The sequence below is a fragment of the Scatophagus argus genome, chromosome 24, assembly GCF_020382885.2.
Source record: "Scatophagus argus isolate fScaArg1 chromosome 24, fScaArg1.pri, whole genome shotgun sequence".
Lineage (NCBI taxonomy): Eukaryota > Metazoa > Chordata > Actinopteri > Scatophagidae > Scatophagus > Scatophagus argus.
In genome coordinates this window covers 4388495-4410297 of record NC_058516.1, presented here as the reverse complement: position 1 = coordinate 4410297, position 21803 = coordinate 4388495, and the positions used below count along the sequence as shown (strand labels likewise).

At 41.9% G+C, this 21803-nt stretch overlaps 1 protein-coding gene across 2 annotated transcripts; it reads right to left on the bottom strand.

Moving 5' to 3' along the window:
* Nucleotides 1–421: 421 nt before the first annotated feature.
* On the bottom strand, nucleotides 422–16988 carry LOC124055188 (collagen alpha-1(VIII) chain-like). 2 transcript variants are annotated; one of them, XM_046381730.1, is made up of 4 exons: nucleotides 16833–16988; nucleotides 6061–6215; nucleotides 3818–4106; nucleotides 422–3581 (listed from the first exon to the last, which is right to left on the bottom strand). In XM_046381730.1, exons 3-4 carry the CDS (start codon nucleotides 4101–4103, stop codon nucleotides 1627–1629), a joined length of 2241 nt encoding a protein of 746 aa, XP_046237686.1. In that variant the 5' UTR covers nucleotides 4104–4106; nucleotides 6061–6215; nucleotides 16833–16988; the 3' UTR covers nucleotides 422–1626. The 2 variants fall into 2 exon arrangements, with proteins under 2 accessions (XP_046237686.1, XP_046237687.1); XM_046381731.1 differs by lacking the exon at nucleotides 16833–16988 and having other exon boundaries at nucleotides 6035–6154.
* Nucleotides 16989–21803: the final 4815 nt, after the last annotated feature.

The window sequence follows — 21803 nt, the reverse complement described above, 5'->3', positions numbered from 1 at the left end:
CCTCGATCTCGTGAGACTATCGTTTCCGGCGCGTGGTGACGTCAGAGCAACTGGGAACGCTAACAGCCAAGCATTGTGCAGCGATGTGGCTCATCTCTTTCAAACTCTGAGGTAAACACGAAGTAGCATGGGAGCTACTTAATGAATCGTGTTGACAGGGATATTTTCATGTGCTGTCTGCAATGTATAATTTCAATCACTAATCACTAGATTGCTATTTTTGTATGAAGAGAGCACCTTCCGATATAATTCACTTACTGTTATGTAAATTGAACGTCATGCTGCGTGAGCCACCTGCCATCAAAACTGCCCCTTTGGTTTCTCATAAAGCATCAAAACAGTCATGAAAAAAACCGTATTACCTTTCGATGGTATAATGTCCTGAATGCAACTCTTAAATACGTCTGATGGCAAGGAAAAGTCAAGGCAAAAATCTTTAATTTTTTAATCAGTCATTATCCAAACATTCAAAGCAATAATTATCAAAATTCACATACTACAGGCACAGTTTCCCATTTAATGCTGTGCGCCATGGTCCAAAGTAAAGCAATGTAAAAAAAAAAGGAGGAGAAAAAACTAAATTGCACATCCACAGTTTGAAGACATTAAGTACAAAACAATTATAGTAAAAATAATAAAAACTTGAGACGCGGTGGGATCAATGGGTATGAGCATGAACATATTTTTTGACTCTCGGTGTATGTTGTTTTCTGCATTTTGAAGTGAATTCTGTCATTTACTGTCAACACACACACATTAACACAATCCCGAGTAATCAGTAGTCAAACAAATAAATTACAGACAATGCTGACAAACCGTCGAAAACCTTTAAAAGAATTCATACTTATTACAAACAAAACAAGACAAATCTTGACATCAAATGGTCACCACCAATTAGAGCTCCACTGCGAAACTGTGAGGAAGGCCGTACTTTTGGTTCTGTTCTGGACTGAGATATGGTATGAAATGGGATTCACCCAAATACTTTGAAAACTGTCAGCTGAATATATAAAAAAATGTATAAAAATGCTGCATTTTCAAAAGTAATGTAGAAAGACAAACAATAACTTAATAACTGCATGATGACCCCAAATACATGATCCAACATTATGGACCGATAGCTGCGAGTAAATGCATTGTACAATGAAAAGAATACAATCTTATGTGCCAAGTATACAGTATATAACTGTAAAGCAAAAAATGAATGAAAAGTAAATACGATTCAGCAACATTAAGCCTCATTGTTCCATGAATTATTCCAGCCATGTCATGATAGATTGTGTGCGGATGGATATAAGAGTAAATGCACAATGTAAACGTATAAGACATATGACAACTGAGATATTTGGCAGTACTACTTTAAAGAAAATCTCTACTCTCCACTACTCTGAGCCCTCACATGAAACTTCCTACATTTCATTGCCAATGACTGAGGCTCCACTGACTGAATATCCAATGACGTATGTTGCTACTATATCTATAAAAAAAGATTCTTCTGCCACCGCTCGCTGTAAACCATTTCACCAGACCTACACTGTACCTTGGAGACCACAGTAGTTTTGCCATAAATTTGGGAAAATTGACCATCAATATGTCATGACTACCACTTTTATTTCTACACATTCCTTACATCGGGTACAGTAAGTACCCAGAAAATGTGGAGTGGACATATTGACCGGCATAAAGTCCTGCAGCCTGGTCAGATGGCAGCTGTAGATGGACGGTGTCTCCTTTCCGTAATGGGAGTACGGCGCTCCCCGATGCCTGATCCAGCAAGCCCTTTTTGTATTCATCGTACGTGTACATTACTGGCTCGTTGTTTTTCATCAGTGCCACCCACACGTTACCTCCTTTGCAGTGGACGTGATAGGCAAAGTAGTAGATCCCTGGTAAGCTACAGGTGAAAATACCACTTTGAGGATTGTAGTCCTGGTTGCCGTTGTGAAGGAGTTTATCAAAGATGATGGGAGAGCCAACAGGAGGGAATGGGTTTGTGAGCTTAGCTGTGAACGCAGGCATCTCCGGAGCATTTCCGCCAATGTCCCCTCCGTTCTTTGGCTTCTTGTATACTTGTTTTTGGCCATTATATGGGCCACTCACGGGGAGAATCTGTCCGAGCTCGGGAGATATAGCAGGTAATCCAGGAGGTCCGGGTGGTCCAGGCGGTCCAGGCTGCCCTGGAAGTCCAGCAGGGCCACTTGGGCCAGGATTACCTTGAGGACCAATATGACCAGGGAGACCTGGTTTTCCCTCGCCGGGATAGCCAGGTTTGCCAGGCAGGCCTGTTTCGCCTTTTTGCCCTGGCAGCCCTGGAGGTCCAATTGGTCCCCCTGGTCCTGTGAGCCCTGGAATACCGTGTGGTCCCTGGTGACCTCTCTCTCCAGGTTGTCCCCCCTCTCCTCTTGGTCCAGTTAGTCCTACGCTACCAGGGGCACCAGGTAAACCCCTCATCCCAGGTTCTCCTTTGGGGCCAACAGGCCCTGGAAAACCTCGTGGTCCTGGTTGCCCATCTACTCCCGATAACCCTGGCTGTCCCGGAAGACCTGGAGGCCCCGTATCGCCCTTCTTTCCTGGGTATCCTTTGGGTCCCATAATACCATCCTCTCCCTTTTGCCCCGGAAACCCAACATTACCAGGAAGCCCAATTGGCCCGGGTGGGCCTGGAATGCCACTAGGTCCAGTGAGACCGATGACCCCAGGAAGTCCTCCGTGACCTTTGTCGCCTTTTAGGCCTGGAGGTCCTGGGAGACCAGCGTGTCCTTTGTGACCCTTTGGTCCTGGAAACCCTGGTTTTCCATAGCCTGGCAAGCCTGGACCCCCTGGTAAACCAGGAGGGCCTGGTTCCCCTTTCCCTCCTGAAAGCCCCGGTTGCCCCCTGAAACCATCTTTTCCTGGCTTTCCAATTCCAGGCAAGCCTGGTGGTCCTGGTTGGCCTTTTTCACCAGGTGGCCCTGCTGGTCCCGGCTCTCCGAGAGGTCCGGGCTTTCCCGGTATTCCCAGCTGTCCGGGGAGACCGTTTAGGCCGGGTTTACTGACCCCAGGGAGACCTGCTTGCCCGGGTGGACCTGGTGGTCCGATGGGTCCTTTTAAACCTGGCAAACCGGGAATACCAAGTCCTTTGTCTCCCTTGGGGCCTGGGGGACCTGGAAGCCCATGTGGACCTTTTTGTCCAGGCTCCCCTCGATGACCCGGCTGTCCAGGCAGCCCCTGACCTCCAGATTTTGCAATCCCCGGGAGTCCTGGGGGACCCGGGAGTCCCGGAGGCCCAGGGAGTCCAGTTGGTCCCTCACCGCCACCAGGACCGAAGTCGCCTTTTGCTCCTGGTAATCCGTGTCCTCCGGGTTTTCCTGGCAATCCTGGGATCCCGGGTTTTCCTATTCCTGGGTAGCCTTGAGGACCAGGTGGCCCTTGTTTTCCTGGCAACCCTGGCAATCCCTGGCCTGGTAGCCCAGAGGGCCCCTGTGGCCCTGGAGGTCCTGGTGGTCCTGGGAGGCCCTGAACTCCTTGTGATGCCTCTCTGATAATTTCTCCACTGGGCCCAGGGGGAGGCGGTCCTTTAGCCCCTCTGGGGAATGTTTGTCCTGTGAAGAAGAAGAGGGAACACTTAGTGGCGAGAAGTGAACATTAATTAAATTAACAAACACTGATCAAGCAAAAAAAAACCTAGAAATGATTGTGATATGATCTCATTTCTATTTATTTGTGTAAATTGGATTGCGTTTTTGATTAATGGCTTATTGGGATTATCCTTTTTGTTGCAAGAAAAATCAGAAACAACACAGTTGACAGACATTTTCCATTTACTAGTTGACCTCACCTTTGGTGTCAGTCAGTGGCCTTGCTTTGCTCATTTGCAAAGGCAGCTGTGAAAGCTCTTTCCCATATTGAGGCAGTAATGGGACTTCCTTGCCATAAGGCAGGTGTGGCATCTCGTTCCCCACAAACTGCTGTTGAGGATACCCGTCATTGTACTGTGGCAAGGGCTGGTGTTGTTGAGGCGGCTGTTTATGTCCATAATACGCCCCACCGTGAGTGAGGTGTAATAAAGACAGCTGGAACACTGCGATGAGGAGACTGAAAGAACGGAGGGCTACGGACACCATTTCCTTTAGGAGAGAAGAAAATTAAGTTAATTATTGTCAAAATATAACAGTGTATTTGCATACTGTTGGTCTCTTTGTAATCTATTATATTTTGTTTTTGTTGCACCTTACAAGTCGCCTCATGTTAGTTTAACATTTATACTTAGAAGTTAGTAGTTGTAGTTAGAATCAGTGCACATAAATTTGATAAATTTGTCCTAGAATACTCATCCGTAAGGCACACAGTATTTACTAACCAACCCGGAAACACCAATGATTTGTTAAATACTTAACCGATGGACAGTGGTGGAAGAAGTATTCAGATCCTCTCCTTAAAAGAAAAAGTATTAATGCCACACTGTGGAAAAAACTCCACCACAAGTAAAATTCCTCCTTAAGTTAAAGTACCTACATTTTATCAGCTAAATGTACTTAAAGTATTCAGAAACAGCCCTGTTTTCGGCTTGAGGACCATGTATTTTCTAGCTAATCCTAAAGATGTTTTCAAATAGTTAATTTAGTGGAAGAAGTAAGAGAATTTTCTCCTTCTGTCCTTCAGTTTAGCTCAAATATTCAAAATCAAGGCATTTACAGGTTATAGGGTTTTCACTGGACAGGATGGGTAATGAGTAAAAATGTAGTTAAGTACAAATATAAAGTTGGATTCAAGTACTCAGTAACCTCAAACTTGCACTTCAGTATGGTACTTTAGTACTTAAGTTGTCCTTTTTACTGTCTCCAGGTGAACGTGGCGCTGATCAAGACATGAAGGGGAAGGAGGAGGAGGGAGCAGCATCCAGCACAGATCCTACCAGAGGTGCTTTATTTTCTAATTAATGGTTTAGTTAATGATTAGTTAATCAAAACGTGTCAGTTTGAATTTGTTCCATCAAACTGGGGCCTGCTGGGTTGTACAGTATTGAGTACGCACACACTCACGCACTGTGCCATCAGAGCAGAGCCTTCATGTTAGTCCACGGCCAGCAGGCTGTGCTCTGAGGCAAGACAGGATTTCAAAAGCGAGCACATCAGGTCTAATGAAACCCACTGTGGTCAGACCAGAAAAAGGAAACAAAAACCCTCCGCTTCCTGACTTTGGTTGATCTCCCTCTCGTCCTTCCTTCCCCCTGCTTACACATCTATTCAAACATGCTGGGTAAAAGCCTCAGAGTCTTGAATCCTTGAAGTGAATCACACTGCTAAAACATATAGTGTAATTAAGAGGCCCCGCAGGGGATGCGGTCACTTTTGGACATAATGCTTAATCCTTTAAACTTGTCTATACTAAAGAGATTGGTTGAATGCTGCCAAGAGCACGGTGTGAAAATAAATGGCGATGGCTGAATGTATGTTTTCCTCCGCTGTGGTATTTGTGTTTCCTGAAACAGTCCCAAAGAGAACAAAGTTTCTGGGAAGCCGAAATAATTGAAATAAGAAAAAAAAAAAGTATCAGAGTTTGTAACAAAAAAGCATTGTCACAGTGTTCAGCTCTGATACTTTTTGGAGGTTTCAATTAAACCATTTTTCAAAATGATGGGCTTTTTTCCCCCCAATTTTCTGTTTTTTAAGACTTTTTTTAAAATTAGATGCTTAAAATTGGGTGCAGCAATTCTTTGCATTCTTTCAGATCACGTTGCAGGGGGATTCAGTGCATCAAAAAAAATATTTTGTTGAACACGTTGACAGTATGTTATGTGGCCTGGAATTAACTCTAACAATTAAGACCTTCCATAGTAAAAGTTAAAGATGAAGTTTCATATTTACTGTACTTTCATAATTCTGTTGAAATGGACCTCTTTGGGGGCCTGCGTTAATAAATACATTTCAACCTAAATGCAATACCTGCACCTTCCGGAAGGCTAAATATTCCATCTTGTACTCAAATGCTCTCAGATGATTTCATAACAAATAGTAAATACTGATGGAAATGTAGAGTGCTGTATGCATCTCACCACGCAGCACGATAAAATTCTCTCACTTTCAGATTGTTCCTTCTGTCAGGCTGAAGGTCGTTGCTCCCTCTGGCCTGCCCCTTCTTCGTTTATGCTGCTTTTATGTGTCTTTTTAAGTCATGGGTGGGACGGTGGTCATGTACGCAGTCCAGCCAGGTGTGTGCTGCAGTCCTGCTGGGCCCTGTGAAAATATGAATGTCAGGTTCGATGAATGCCAGGTGATGACCTTTGGCGGCGGCCTGCGGTTTGTAACACGAAGATGCCATCTCCACCTGGTGGACATATTTTGGCCTTGATACAGTTATGCTGAGACACACCTCCTCCCTTGAGGAATGCAGGGATGAGAGCATTAAAGGTAAATGTAACAGAAATGTAAAATCATAAATCTGTATGAAATGTGCAACATGCAGTCAGAACAAGGCAGGACTGAATTAAATGTTGAAGTTTTCATCCTCTTGTATGTGGAAATTAGCGTGGAAAGGCTAAACCTCACGTGAAAGATTTAATAATCATTTGGAAGTCTGCTAGTTTTTGGTTGCCATTGAGGTCTACCTGAATTGAGAGGACTGTGAACATAAAAGATGCTCCTTACAAACTATAGATCCAGCACCATGGACAGAGCCTGCAGACGCTCTGTCACCGTCACAGATTCATGCCAAAACAGTTTGCATCAGACCATTAGTTCAAAAGTAAACTCATCAGAATCTTGTAATTTCTTTTTTGTTCTTTTCTTTTTGTTTTTCCAAGCAGTAGTTTGTGTTTCATGCTTTTTGTGTGCATCACAGTCAGAAGTCTATGCTACTTTGTGTGCAATAATTTACAAGTGACAAATCTGAAGTAAGGAAGGACATAAAGTTGTCATGTAAATGTATAGCTTTACATTTCTAATGAATGTTTTGTAAAAGAGACTGAGACAATGAAGGGTTCCCATTTAAAGGCTTATTTTAAAGCAGTTTGTCAGCTGACTAAAACTCGGTCATCTCAGCGTTTCAGTGCCACGCACATAGTTTCCTTTTAATGTTTCTCCAAATCCCTATTGCTGGAGCAAATTTGTTCAACATCTTTTTCAGATATCAAACCAGAAAGGGATTGATTCTCACGTATTGACCTTCTAAATTGAACACGATTACTCATGCGGGGATGTGGAACTGATTAAAACTCTCACAATGTAACCTACTCTCTGCAGACAATCAAAAATAGCAAATACTTGGCAAGGACATGAGACGACCTCGATGAAACAACAAGTCAACAGAACAAAGAGGACAGACGGGTGCTTTGAAACACATGTTCCCTCCAACCTCCAAGGATACGTCCGGTCCTCGTGGCTGACGCAGCACACAAAGACACGTCCATTCACTGCGTGAGTAACAGAGCTCGTTTGTGTACAGCATCTGTCTAAACTCGGTGAGGTTTATGAAAGCAGGTCCACTTTTCCTTACTTTTTGCTTTTTTGTTGTTCCTGAAACTGCCATCAAGTACGTACATATTTCAGATTGTGTCAGTTACTGAACTTTGCAAAACAACACAACCTATAAAAATGTGCCAGGGTGTTAAGCACAAAGTTAAGCATGTTGTCAACACCACTGAAGTAGTTTTATATAAAAATATTGTGATTTTTCTGGCTTGTTTTACTTTAAAACAATTTGTGCAAAAAACTTTACGCAGTGAATCATGTGAGGACTGAGAAAAAAAAACTGTAATAACAAAGCATGCATTCATCTTTTATAATATGCTGTGTTATTGCTGCCAGTACAAAATTTCTGCCTGGCTGCAGCATCACATGCGTAATCACGGCATTTGTTTTTAAAGACGGTTGAAACAACTGGAACAATTTCATGGTATTGAATTGTATTTTAATATTTCCATTGGACAGTCGTGCCTGAGCGCTTCTCTCGTCTGCAAGCAAACATGCTATTTACTCCAACGCAGCAACCAATTACTTTGAGGATAGAGAGGTTTTGATTACAGAAAGTCTGTATCATCCGTCATCTTTTGGATTCCAGACGATGTAATGGGAAGGTGATTAGAGGAACCGAGACTGGACCACAGACTAAAACTGGGAAAATGCTGAATTATAAGGACATTACACTGTCTGTGTGTTTGGCTTTGAATATCCTGTACAGCCAATGTTTTAACACAATAAATAAAGTCTCTTCATAAATCATCCTGTTCTGGTTTGAGTCTGTTTTTCATCACAGAGTACGTAGTAAAAGTTATCATGCCGTTGCTTGGGGTCAGGGGTCACCCGTTTAGGAGATTTAATTTTCTGGAACTGCTTTTTTCCAGCACAACCATAAGCTTCCAGTTACTAATCCACAAGCATGTACTGATGAGACATTTTTTGAGCTATTTAAAGCAAAAGCCCAGAGGAAAAGAAATTCCATGTACTTTCTGGTATTTCACGGCACAGGAATTGCTTTCTTTTGTTAAAATAACTCCTCCGGGGCTTCATCAGGGGACTGAAGCTAATGTCTTCACCTGGTGTTGGAGACTGACCAGAGATCAGCCCAGCTGCCAGAATGTAATGATAGCAGCATACAGTTTACTTTTCTACATTTCATATGTATAACATTTGCGACAAATCCAAATTAGATCTGAATGTGTATGAGATGAATGTGTATGACCTGACTTACTAGTTTTGTAATCTCTACCATTTGGGTGTTTTTGGGTGTTTGTGCAAAATAAAGAGAATATTTTAAGGAATTTCCTTAAATATTATTAAATAGTATTTCCTGTCCAAATACGACAGAGAGATGAGAGCCTGAGCCACTATAAATTTAAAATTCTTCGACTGAGTTGTGAATTTATTCTATTTCATTAGAACTATATGTTTGTAAATCTGACTTTGAAAGTCCGTGCCTCCCCAACCGCATACCTCACCGCACGTCACTGCTAATAGCAGCACCAAACTCTGGAGAAGAGGGAGAAGATGTCAAGAGACAACCCAGAGGCTCTTACCCAGTATTGCTCTTGATGACCAGCCATTGTCAGGTGTTTATAATATGGGATTTAGACTTCTTCTCAGTGTACTGGAGCGGAGGTATGAGATTCCTCGCCGACACCACATCGCTGACGCAGTGTTGCCAAAGCTAAACGAGAGGCACATCCACAGCCTGTTGCAAGACATTTGGGCCCTCGGCTTCACCACTGATATTTGGGCGAGCAGCGTTAGCGCGGTGTCCCTGCAGTAAATGTACGAAGTGTAATGGCATTCATTTTGGTACTTGGTTTTGGCAAGTACTCAAATGTACTTGTACTTATAATTGGATTGAAAGTGCAGGTCTACAGGTCTGACCTTTGCAGACAGGGAGCCATAACTTTTCTATAGAGCGTACATGTACGAGATGAAATTTATTTCCATTTAGCTGGAGAGGGTTTCCAGACTCCCAACACATGATGTTTTTGTTGGTGTCTTTATTGCAGACATATCATCCATCACATGAACTACAGTCTCCTCTAATAGTCTTCTTACGGTCTGGGGACTATTAGACAAGACAGTTGAGGTTCAAGGGAGAAAACTGCATTATTGGCAACTAGAAAACATTAATTTCTGTTGCACCAGTTTCTGAAGGAACAAAATCCCGTTGTGTGTTGAAATTCAGACAGCTCGACAATAAATATCTATGCTTGACATCCTTAAATCCCACTGTGTGCTCTTCAAATCTCACCAAGACCAAACTGGATTCGCTCTTCAGAAAACCTTCTTGCTTATTTTTCATCTGGCACATGAACTTCTCAGACACCTCCAGACTCCTCGCTTGGTGATGACAATCCCATCCAGCGCGGATTGCATGCCTCAGAATGGATGCTGCTTCCTCTGAACTTCCTTGCCAACACTTACAACCACAATTTGGTGATGAGCCACAAGTCTTTTATCACCTCCAGCTTGGCTTTGAAAACAATCAAATTTCCACTTCTCCTCCGTGTCTCCTGACCGATTCCAGATGGGCGACTCTACTGCTCGATAAACAAACGATGAGGAACAGAGGCATGTCATTGCTTACAGATATGGGTGCCAGTCTTAATTGCATGTGGTCAAGCCTGGCTTTTGTGATTTAAACAGATCGCAGAGAGTCTTTCTTTTACATTCAGAGCAGCAGAGAGCTAACAGCTCGACTGTCAACATACTGAAATGGAGACATCCTGCAGCGTGCTATATGATTCACATTCATATGCTTGTAAATTAGATCCCAAATGAATACATTTGTGGAATATTTTTATGACAACTTCTGATAATGTTCCAGATGATTCGGAAAAACATCTGACCTATTGCGATCCTGATTCCCATTTATTCCCATAAATAAAAGTAATTCAGTAAATGTACAAGCTTTGTTAGATACAGTCCTTTCTTCAGTTTAAAAGAAAAACTAGTTCAAATTCTGCTTTGTATTACATGCAAAATATGACAGTAATTTGGCCTGTGCTTTTGTTTAAATTTATCTCTTCCCATAGACACTGAAGGTTAAGTCTAATAGTGTTTGAACAACCCACTGTGCCGACATACACGAAACACAGCAACAATACAGATGTTCTCTTTCACCGTCTGTACTCGCCTTGTATTTTTTCATAATTGTTGGCCTTGGGGGAGAAAAACAATAAGTCTTAACATTTTTAACAGCAGTACTTTTGAAATAATGCAAAATACATATATGTGTTCTGTCAGCACAGTTTGAAAAACTTCACTCAGGAATGCAGTGATCAGCTGACAGAAGCAGCACAAGCGCCAAGACGACATCTGGGGAACGCACCTGTGTGTGTGTGTGTGTGTCTGTGTCTGTGTGTCTGTGTGTGTGTGTGAGTTGGTGCTGTTATTACCTAACCTTTATAAGGAAAACACTCCAGGTCTGCACTGATTCTCCTGGGCGACTGTCTGTCTGTTTCTCCAGACAAGACTCACAGGAAATGCCTCATACCTTGAGGTTAAAGAAGAAAATTTAACTGGCAATTTTTCAAGGAAAAATTACCCCAAATTCCAGGTTTAAGCTTTTCTAAGGTGAAAATTTGCTGCTTTTCTCTGAATGATGTGGTGCAAAATTAAACTGTAAGGATTGGTTGAGAGTAATAATGAAGGGCATGTGGCACTTTTTTTATTTGTTATATTTATTGGATCAAACAATCAATTGCAACCCTGATTATATCCTAAATGCAGAGCATAAGAAGGCAGCATATATCAGAAAATAAAAACTGCAGACAAGGCCAGCAGTGAGGCTGATGGCTCAACAGAGGGAGCCAAACTCCAATGTTGAATTGGAAATTCAACCCGTTAATACTGGTATCAGTCTATCATGTTTCATGGTGTTTTCCACAGACTGGGTGGAGAACTGTGCTTCGAGTGGCAAGAAAAGAGCAAATTATCCTGACAAACATTTTGTGCTTTATAGCTGATTTAAACACTTGTAAAATCAGATTTATTGTTGTTTTGTGTGTATTTAATACTGGAAATTGCACATCATGCCGACTGTGTTCCAGCTGCAGTACAGTCCACAGAGCAACAACACTCTCTCAGTGCATTATTCTCACAAACCACAAGTCATATTTTGAACATAGTCTGGATCTGAAGCTATTTTTCTTCCCTGTATTTGCTGCCCTTTTTGTCTCCGAGCAGGTGATTTATCCCGCCTCAATCGTCCAGTAACGTTTTTGTTTCCCCCCACAGCTCAGCATATCTCGATGGGAAGGGCATGTCACTGAGTTTCCCCATGGTCAGTTGAAAAATGAAGCAAAAACTACTCCACCCGTTCCAGTTCCTCTCCAACCTATTGCATTCCTTCACACCTACTCGATCTCTTTGCAGAGCGAAGGCCGGAGTCGTCTTCGAGGGTGTCTGCGGCCTCAGACTTGACAAGGCGGATGAGGGGTCAGCCGACCTTCAGCGGGATTGAAAAGCCTCGCTTTTGAGGTGGTAACACATTTCAAACTGATGCTCCAAATAACCAAGTGACCGCAAAGGGGAAATGGCGTCTGGGTGAGTCTCAAATTGGCAGCTGCAGTGTTTGCTTACTGCTCTCCTAACCTTTGACACTCACAGACGTACATGCATATCACTTCACCTACACCTCCCTCCCACTCATATCGTTGACAGATTTTCCCTCTCCTACAGCTCAGGGAACCACAGCTCACCCAAAGTCTGGCCGCAATTTTCATATCAGGCAAAGAGGTCCTGTCAAAACTGAGTACCTGGTGTCAGTGGACAGCATTAACGGCAATTGCAGAACTAAGTTGCAGTGTAGGATCTTACAGAAGTTGTTCCCATGTTTAGAGAGGAAAAGAAATCAATGGCGAGCAGGGTTGGGAAGAATGCATTTTTGAATCTGAAAATATTTACTCTGAAGAGAGCTTATTTTACATGACCTGCTCCACTATCTTGCAGAGCAGGAAGGAAACACTTGTGAGGGTTTTCAGACTTTTCCAAGTTTTCGCCTGAGCTTCATGCGGTTTTGCCCCAGCTTTTTCTTGCTCCCTTGTTCATATTTGCGCTGGCCCTCAAAGGGACGCTCCACGAGTGAATGATTATTTTTGTAAGCAATAACAACGTTTGGCTGATAATCAGATCTTATCGCTTATACTATGCTTTAACCACAGACTCCAGAGGGGAATTCTGCAGTTTGCAGCTGCATAAATAGATTTTGTGTACCATGTAAAGCAGAAAAGAACGGCCCACACTGTGCAACAGGCCAAGTGTCGACCTTCTTCTGTTTCTGACTCTTTCCAATGAAAAATACTGGAAAATAACAAAGTACACTTATAATTCTGAAGTATTTGTACTTTACGTTTCCATTTCTGCTTGCTACATTTCAGAGGATCTTCTGTAACTTTTACTCCACGACGTGTGTATGAAAGCCTATTTGTTTTGTTTCACTGGTCGTCTAAGTCAAATTATACTTGCAATTCTTGGCATGTCTAAATTCTGTTTCTAATGCGCTTTGCCAAGTATAAACATTTGTTGGGACATTTTGCCTTTTTAGGCATTTCCTCTCAGGTTTCTTACAATGCAGAGCCTGTACTCGCATTGAAGTATTTTTTAGATTGTTTTGCTTCTTGTAAGAGGGATTTGAATACTTCCTCCACCACAGGTAATTAATCAGATGAAGGCACATATAAACTCGCTCACAAATTAACCACAAATACCTCAGAAGATTTCCAAAGATGAATGCTTTTGCGGTTTAAACACAAGATGTGAAAATATATAGAAAAAAACAAATTAAGTGAGCCAGTGAAATTTTCCAGAGGAGCAGTAACTGGTGGAATTTGGAGTGTGAGAGCAGCCTCGTATTAAAAACTTGACTAGCTGATGATTATGTGTTGCTTTGGGAGGAAGTTTCTTTGCTAACACGTTGATGATGGTTTCCCCAGAGACTTTTCTAATTGTACTTTACATAGTACACAAGTGATCAGTCATGGTGGCTCTCAGTTGTCGACATTTGCAAACTCTCTGCCTTTTCTGTACACATATCTGTTTATTGAGATCATAAAATGCTTCAGGATCATTTAAGCTTTGCTGTAACATGCATGCATGGTGGGACCAGTGACAGTAATGGGATGTGACGACAGTCCTGGGGAGCTTAATGTGTTACGCAGTCACTCTGTAAAATATGTCACTCAGAGAAAAAATATGATCCTCCCTCTCGCTACTGTCCAGATGTTTTTGCAGTGGAGTATTTACGAGGGATAATAAGAAGTAAGACTCTGTCTACTTAGGAGTTTAGATAAGATACTCTGTAATAAATCTGCAAAATTTAAAGCTGTGATTCCACAGTGGTGTTTTTAAACTAAGCTGCCACTTGTTGCACATGAAGGGATCACCATGTGGCAGTTAATGTCGGCGATTAATAGCTTCCAGAAGATGGTCAAAATAGCCACAGCTGCAGTCTGAAAGTGATGTAAATTTCACATTTCGAGCCATTTCTGAGGCTGAGGAGCTCTGCACGGTAGCAGGCGAGCGTCTGGACACATGAGGTTGCAGCTGCAGGATCAAGAGACGCATTCCCCCTGAGCTACATAAACACTTCCTGTTCGGTAGGTGAGAAATGTGAAAGAGTCTGAGCGCGAGACAGCGAGAGAAAATACCGTCAAGAGACATTAACAGAGTCACAAATACATGAAGTCACAGCCTGCTGACAGAAGCATCAAATTCAGTCCCTGGACAGATTTTCATGAGTCTTGTGAATGCAATTCACGGTTTTGCCACAGTTACTAACGCAGCATACCTTATCCGACAGTAACACCAGCCTTAGCTCAATAAGTTAACTAATAAAAGCACTTATTCACTTGTGAACTCATTGTGCTTTGATTAGACTGTAAGAAATAATAAATGCTTAATGAAATATTTTTGACATTCTCAAAAAGCTTATTCGCTTCCTCGCATGCCACTGTCATATCTGAAGACTAAATATGAAGCTATACAGCCAGGAGACAGTAACAGCTACACTGACTCTGTCTGTCCAAAGGCAACACATCCATGTACCAGCACCTCTCGTTAATATGCTCCATCTTGCTGGTTTGATCTGCACAAAAGATGAAACATTGAAGTTTTTCACCTTGAATCATTAGCTTGTGCAAACTGAGGAACTATTGCTAAAATCTAATCCTTTTCAGTACAATAATAAAATAATATACTAAATAAATAATAATATCAACTCTTGGCCATGTGTCATTGCATTAAAAAGCTTCAGCAAATGCAGTCTATTCCTGACAAGCTTATTTTGAAGAAACACTTTAACATTTTTCCTTCCTTTTACTGGACAGCCAGAACTTGGAGTGGTGAAGCTTATCTGGGGCCAAAACTCAGAGTTCACATGAACATATCCAGTTACCCTCAGGCCCCGAGACACACACACACACACACACACACAAACACACATGCATGCAGAAAAACAACACAATTTTATTCATTCCCTGAGCCATAAATCTTAAGGTAACTTCAGCCTGATAGATTGTTGATTGAGCCGAGCTTCATAAAATGTAAATTTATTGTGTTCTGTTCCAGAACAAAACCTGAAGATCCAAGTAAACTCAGATCTCTAACTCTAAACTATTTGCTGAAGTGGGGAATTCGGCTCCTTTTTCTAATATGAAAAAAACATGCAGTCCTGGAAAAACAAAACAAACAACCCCCCCCCCCCCAAAAAAAAATGCATGCATGCTACTGGTTGGTTTGGACGTGAAACTGCTTTGGATAAACTGTCCATAAACTCTTCAATATAACAGGCACACACCTACTGTAGTGTTGCAGTACCCAAAGTCTGAGGCTGTAGATTTTCTTGATTTGAACTATCCTGACCTCCTCACATCTGCACAGTGGTGTTGTGTGTGTTTCCACGGTGCTGCTGCTGCTGCTGCTGCTTAGCACTGAACAACAATAATCCATAACATTTCGCTGATGGCAACGGTCCTTTAAGTGCATTAATGTTTACGCTACAAGAGTTAAGGCAATCAAAAGCTATCAGAAAGTTATTTGTACAACTATTTCAACCTCAACTATGTGAGATTACCACATTTTCCCCTAATTAAGAGTTTCTTCTCACCGAAAGGGAAAAACACGATCACTTTAAATACAAACCAAGAGCTGAAAGTTGGAGACAGCTGCAAAAAGTTTCTCTCAGCTCTGTAACAGCTGACCTTTCTGGTATCTAAAATTTTATTAAGAAGCTTATCACCTCAGCTCATCGGAAAGGCCTGCGAAGCTCATTAGCTGGAAGCGCATTTCCACATTTCTGCTCGCATCAGAACGTACCTGGTTTCATGCCCCTGCAGGCTACTTTTGCAAGCAAGTTTTAGATTAGAACACATTTCAGTCCAACAGCTTCACAAGTACATGTTTAACACTGTGATAAATCCATGTCGGATGTGAATCAGGGATTCACCACTTTTTCTTGGCAGGTGCACACTCAGATAGTCTGTGCTCAAGTTATGTTGAGAGGATAGAGAGGCAGAGAAGTTTGTCGTTTTGCCATTTCAAGATTGACTGGCGACGACTGTGGAGAATCCATTTTCAGCAGGGGACACAAATGGGATCTAAATGTGTCTCAGGGTTGAAAGCACTCACTTGTGCGTGTTTTAGGTAAAAGATATGCAGAAAAAAAAGTTGCCTAAAAGATTTCCTGAAGCCCAAACTTTCCATCTCTGACTCACGTCTCGGAGCCAATGTGCTGCCAGAAAGCCTCTTTTAAATAGCTGACTTTGTCCTTGTTTGTGTGGGACAGTTAAACAACAATATCTTTAATGCTGAATGCTTTTCTTCCTGAAACTTTGGATGAAAAAGTGCCTGCATTTTTCCTTCTGTGTTAAAGGATATGCCACTAAAATTTCTAAAATGTCAAGGCATTCCATTAACTGGTGCTATGTTCTGTCAAGATGCTCCACAGTGCATTTATTTTAACAAGCTTAAGTCTGAGTTATTCTTCCCAGGTGCCTCTTTTGGATTTTCCTGCATTTGGAAAACTGTCAGCCTTTATCTTCAGAGACTTCTGTCAGCAGAGGCTCCGCAGCAATGAGTTCAGCGAAGTAAAATGTCTTATGAAAATGAATATTTTTTTTCCTTCCTCAAACTGAGCTTTGTGAATCACATGCCACCCCAAATGCAGCACATGTGTTGTTCCAAAAATTCAATAGGATGTGATTTGTCAGTTTTCCCCAGGACTAAAATCAAACCTTATGGCTGATCATGCCTTTAGGGCTAATGGGTGCTCACCAAATGTTTCTGTTGCATCAAAAAAAAACAAAAACAAACTAATAATGGCAGCCGCGGCAACCAAAACATCATCAAATCCCGCTGTGCCAATGGTGACGCATCACTTACCTTTGTCCGTGTGCTGCTGCTGCAGGATGGGAATATCACAGAGCTTTGAGGGGTTTGAGAAAGACGCTGAACAGCAGCTCTAGTGAGGGTTTGGCTTTTATCTGCAGGTGGGTGGAGCTGCACGAGCTGAGAGAGGAGAAACACTGGATTTGTGTGAGAGGAGGAGGAAGGAAAAAGAGTAATGTAGAGTTGTTTGCAGCATTAGGAATTATTAGAGGCGTACTCCAAATGAGGCAAAGGAGCGAGTCCAATTAGCTGCACCAGATCACCAGGAGGAGGATTTTCATTTGACTTGGACCTCTCAGTGCATTCTTTGCATGCAGAAAGATTTGAAGGCAGGGTCTCACTTGGGTTTTGGCTGAGGTCAAGATTTAGCTGAAAGGAGAGGTTTTTGTGACTGCCACAGTGCACACAAAGTGGTTGACAAAACAGTCTGAGCACAAGGTTCATTTAGAGGCTGTTCTCAATTGTATTCCACGATCTTCCCCAGTAGTTTTCTCAGTCATCATGGATTTGTAGAAAGACTTTTAAGCCAACATTGACGAGATAATTGACTTTGATATAAACTTACAGTATTGCTTTTCTCTTGTTCTTTCTCCCTTTATTTGAAGAGACAAATGAGCCAAATCCCTCCGCTGATGTAATTAAAACACAGCTATGCTAACAACTCTGTGAAGCTGCCCTTGAGCACAGCGTGACTCTGAGCCAAAAGCTAACATGCAGATGTTCGAGAGATATAACCACACACATCTTATAACCATTCCACATCTTAGTTTAGCATGCCGAATTTTCAATTACTGTTGTTTTTTGTCCAAATTCTTCACTGTGTGGAAGAGACAAGCAGAGACAAAGAGGAGGACATTCACACTCATTGAACAGCTGGTTCACGTTTGAGGAATTATTCTTTGTGTTGCTGTTGTGTTGCTGTTTCAGTTCTTTAGCAGGTTCACCCCATGCAGGAATTGCTTACAGTTTACTGACAGCTTGTTTGTGCTGAAACTCATTGAGCTTTTTCAAATCATTTGCAATGCAAATAGTCACTGCTTCACTTACTGTCCGGTTGACACAGACAGAAAAAGCCTCATTTGGACCACAGAATTTCCTTTCATTCACCTACAACCTTGACTACTTCAATCAAATCCTCATGGGTTAACCTATTCCTCATTTGTCATTGGCTGTCTTGCAGTCATTATTTTCACCTTTGTGAAGTCCCGACCAGCAAACTGTTTTCCCAGCATGCGCCAGAGAGACAAACAAAAGCAGTCAGCAGCATGGAAGTACTGACCTCATACCGGTCTGCACACAGACTTCCTGTTCATGTCGTTATTAACCTGTGACTTACATCTCAAGGCCAAGTTGCCCCAACAAAGTGAAAAGCACAGACAAGCATGGAATTAGCTCTTATTACTCCCTGTTTCCTGTTCCTCTGTCAATTTTCTTTCATTTTGGGATTGGCAGCTCAGAGTAACGCTGGTGGGTGAACTGTTAAGGACAGCATGAGGACGTAAGGTTTGTGTTTCGTGTATGCCCTGATTTACAAGTTTAAGACATTCACGTTAATCCATGGGCATCCCTGTTAAATCTAGAAGCATGCCCTCTCAAATAGGCCTAACTTTTTCCTAATGTTGCAGCAGCTATGAAATGTTTTCCATGGGACTGACTGAAATTTGATTAATCCGGCCATCATAAATATAATTTGTTGTCTGGGAATGGATTTCTTAATTGTGCTCCAAAACCAACAAAACACTGACATAAAGTGAATTGGACACTGGGGAAAAAAAAATAAATCAGCTTTCTGTGGGCGCTGTTTTTATTTCTTTTCCTGGCACCTCGCTCTGACATGATTATTCAAAAGTGACAGGAATACGGTCAGATCATATACATTGTGCATTTTATCCTCGATCAACTCACTAGGATTTCTATTAGCGATTCTCTTAAAGCTTCTAGTATTGGAGAATCTGTAAATACTTTAATTAAAGAAGTAAAAACAAAAAAATTCAATGAAGTTTAGGAATCACACCTCTACTGATTTTAGCTTTTGAGCTTACATATAAGATTAAACAGCATGTAATGGTCTGACCTCTCAGAGAGGAAAATACTGTAGCTGTAGGCTCATATGAAAACATGGCAAAAAAATAAATTCAGGTCATACAAATGACACATTCATGGACAAATGTTAACATCAGCATGCTAACATGCTCACAGTTACAGTACTAACATGCTGATGTTTTTCAGGTAACATTTGTTAATTAGAACTAAACACAAAGCACAGCAGAGGCTGATGGGAATGTCAGTGGTTTTGCAAACGTTTGACCTGATGATGGCTCTAGAGGAAAAATTAAGGGATCAACAGAGTTATTAAACCTAATCCTGAGGGGGGCAGGAATGTCTATATAAAACTTTACAGCAGTCCAACCAGTACATGTTGAGATGTTTCAATCTGGACCAAAACTAAAATTTATCTGCTTAATTTTCACAGCAATGATGTTCATGCCTTTGACACAAACTATTTCTAGAGTTTGTAGAATTTATCTTTAAAGCTTCAGAGTAACATTGCTGGCTCTGTGTGAATTTCTTTAAGAAAGAAAGACAAAGAAGAAAATCTGACAGTGTAGCCTGGCTCCTGTTTTGTCACCGCAGAGCAGAACCACAGCTGTCGATTCTGGCCGTCAATCCGACCCATCTGTTAGAACATCTCATAAAGTCACCTACAGGCTCAGAAAAATGCAGACCTTCCCCCTCCGCCAGCGCACCTACTGGGTATTTGGTAGGAAAAGGACTCGGAGCAGAGCAGCGAGGAGGGGAACAGGATCAGCTGTGAAAAATGTTAAAGCTTGTCAATTAAATGTTTGGCCTGGTAGACTGTGGTTAAGACTCGGGTGCAGGCATTTCATTATCCCTCACTGAAAAAGTGTGAGAATTCAGACTGGAGCCAGTGACCTATTTCACAAGCGCGGCCATTACGGTCTTCAAATCAGTCGGGTTCTGTTAAATGTGGCCCATGACTTGGGAAATGTGTCTCTAAAGAAAAATGAAAATGAGGGTATTTCTTTGTATTGCATGTCAGTATGGTCTCAGTTTCTTCTGGGGCCTCATTTCTGCTCTTGACAAATCAGTATAATCTTTCTTTTCTTACTTGAGCCTTCGAACCTTTTGATTGTGTTTATCAGCTTTTATGTGAACTGCGAACATGAGCATCGTTAGTTTTATTGATAAATGCCTCCTAGAAGTGACTCATTCGCTTCTGTGTGAAATCAAAGACTCTTGTTTTTCAGTGGCCGCTGTGTCACTGTAACGACTGTGCAGCAGCAATATGTAAAGGAGTTTGGAAGTTTGGAAATCTTCACACAGACATCATGCTAAAACTGTCAGTTATGAATGTCAGTTAGTCAGCACAAAGAGTCTTTATCCTTTTGATATGTTACCTCTGCTTGCTAAAACGCTAAAGTCAATGGCTATTCTCAAACTGAAAGAGAGCCAGAGGTAGATCTGAGAACCTCTGGGTCTCTGAGTCCTTATCCATCATGCAGGCCCTTGACTATGATTATCCCTAAAGCCTTGCGGTGAGATAATTAACTCTCACTGGATTTCCTGCTTCGCCTGCAGGAAACTAACACAAGATTTTTGAAATGTTCATACATTACAGCTTTTATGGAGGGATTTCCCTTTGTCATGTCTGTTTGGTGGCTTGTGGAAATTTAACAACTTTAAACCTTCCCACAAAGCATTTCCAGTTAAGGTTGAAAAAAAAGAATATATCTATAAAGTCTCCCAGATTTGATTGTAAATGGCTAACAGAGCTCTGTCTTATGTGCTGAATCTGTTTTTTGTCCTTTCTCGGGTGCACTTTTTAGAGTTTTGGCTCACAAAGCCTGAACCCGCATCTGTCTTCACCAGATGCGGGTTTGGACTAAATGACGCCATTACATGAAACAATGCAAAACTAAATACCAGTTACAGCTGCAGGGAAAGCTAATGATTGTAATGTGATGAGGCAGAACTTTGTATACGTTCCCAATTACAACATACATACGCTGGGCAGAGTAGAGGTTCTACATCAATCAACACTGTCTGCAGTACTTCCCCACAGTGAAACAAGCAAACCAACTGATTTCTGCTGGAAGCAGTTACTTAATGCGGTGACGAGCTGTTTGCTCTCTCACACCACTTCTGAATTTTTCTGTCTGGCTGTTAATCCGGTCGTCTCAGAGCCTGCTTTGAGTCGGGGCTGCAACTCGAATGTTCCTCTCCATCTTTGGTGGATGGTTTGAGAGTTTGGCAGAGGGACAGCGAGCGCACAGCAGCCGAACACAAAAAAGGTTCTGGAGAGGACAGACTGTCTTCATCCCTTCATTAAAGCCAGCAGGCTGTGTGAAAAGCACATGGCCTGGCAAAGAGTTTTTCAAAGAAAATCATTTAGCCCTCTCCCTTTTCCCTTTGAGCTCTTGACTGTGTCTTACTGTAACTGGCACGAGTGAGTGACAGATAGCAGTGGAGTGAAATCATGAGTCGGCTTAATTGGCTGAAACATCTGCAGCCATGCCGGCGGCTTTGTGAGCCTGTACTGAGGCACAGTAGTACTTTGAGCTTAATGCTAATGTAAATACTGTATGTAATGTAAACTCCGAAAGGAAACCTGTGCCTTTTACTTTGAAAATGCGCTGTTTACCCTCATGCATGCTTCACAGGCAGTTTTGACAACAGTCTTTTTGACTTGTCATTGCAGTCGCTTTAACAATGGCTCACTTCTCCTCAGGTGTCACTGCAGACAGTTTGACACTGAGGCTTTGACTGCTGTGACATATCAAAATATTTTCATGAAAAAGGCCTGCTGAGCAAGAAATACAGAAGTCTGTCATTCGCTGATGAGGTTTTAGCATTTACTATGTGCCTTAAGAGCGTCTTCAGAGATGTTATATTTCCCAGAACATCAAATCACAAGAAATCTGTTTTTGATGAACAGTAATGTGC

What these genes read in the sequence shown, in the direction of transcription:
- LOC124055188 (XM_046381730.1), bottom strand. Translation starts at nt 4,103, where the DNA reads ATGGTGTCCGTAGCCCTCCGTTCTTTCAGTCTCCTCATCGCAGTGTTC. An exon ending in GCCACTGACTGACACCAAAG is followed by an intron (nt 3,582 to 3,817) that starts GTGAGGTCAACT and finishes TCTTCTTCACAG; the next exon opens with GACAAACATTCCCCAGAGGG.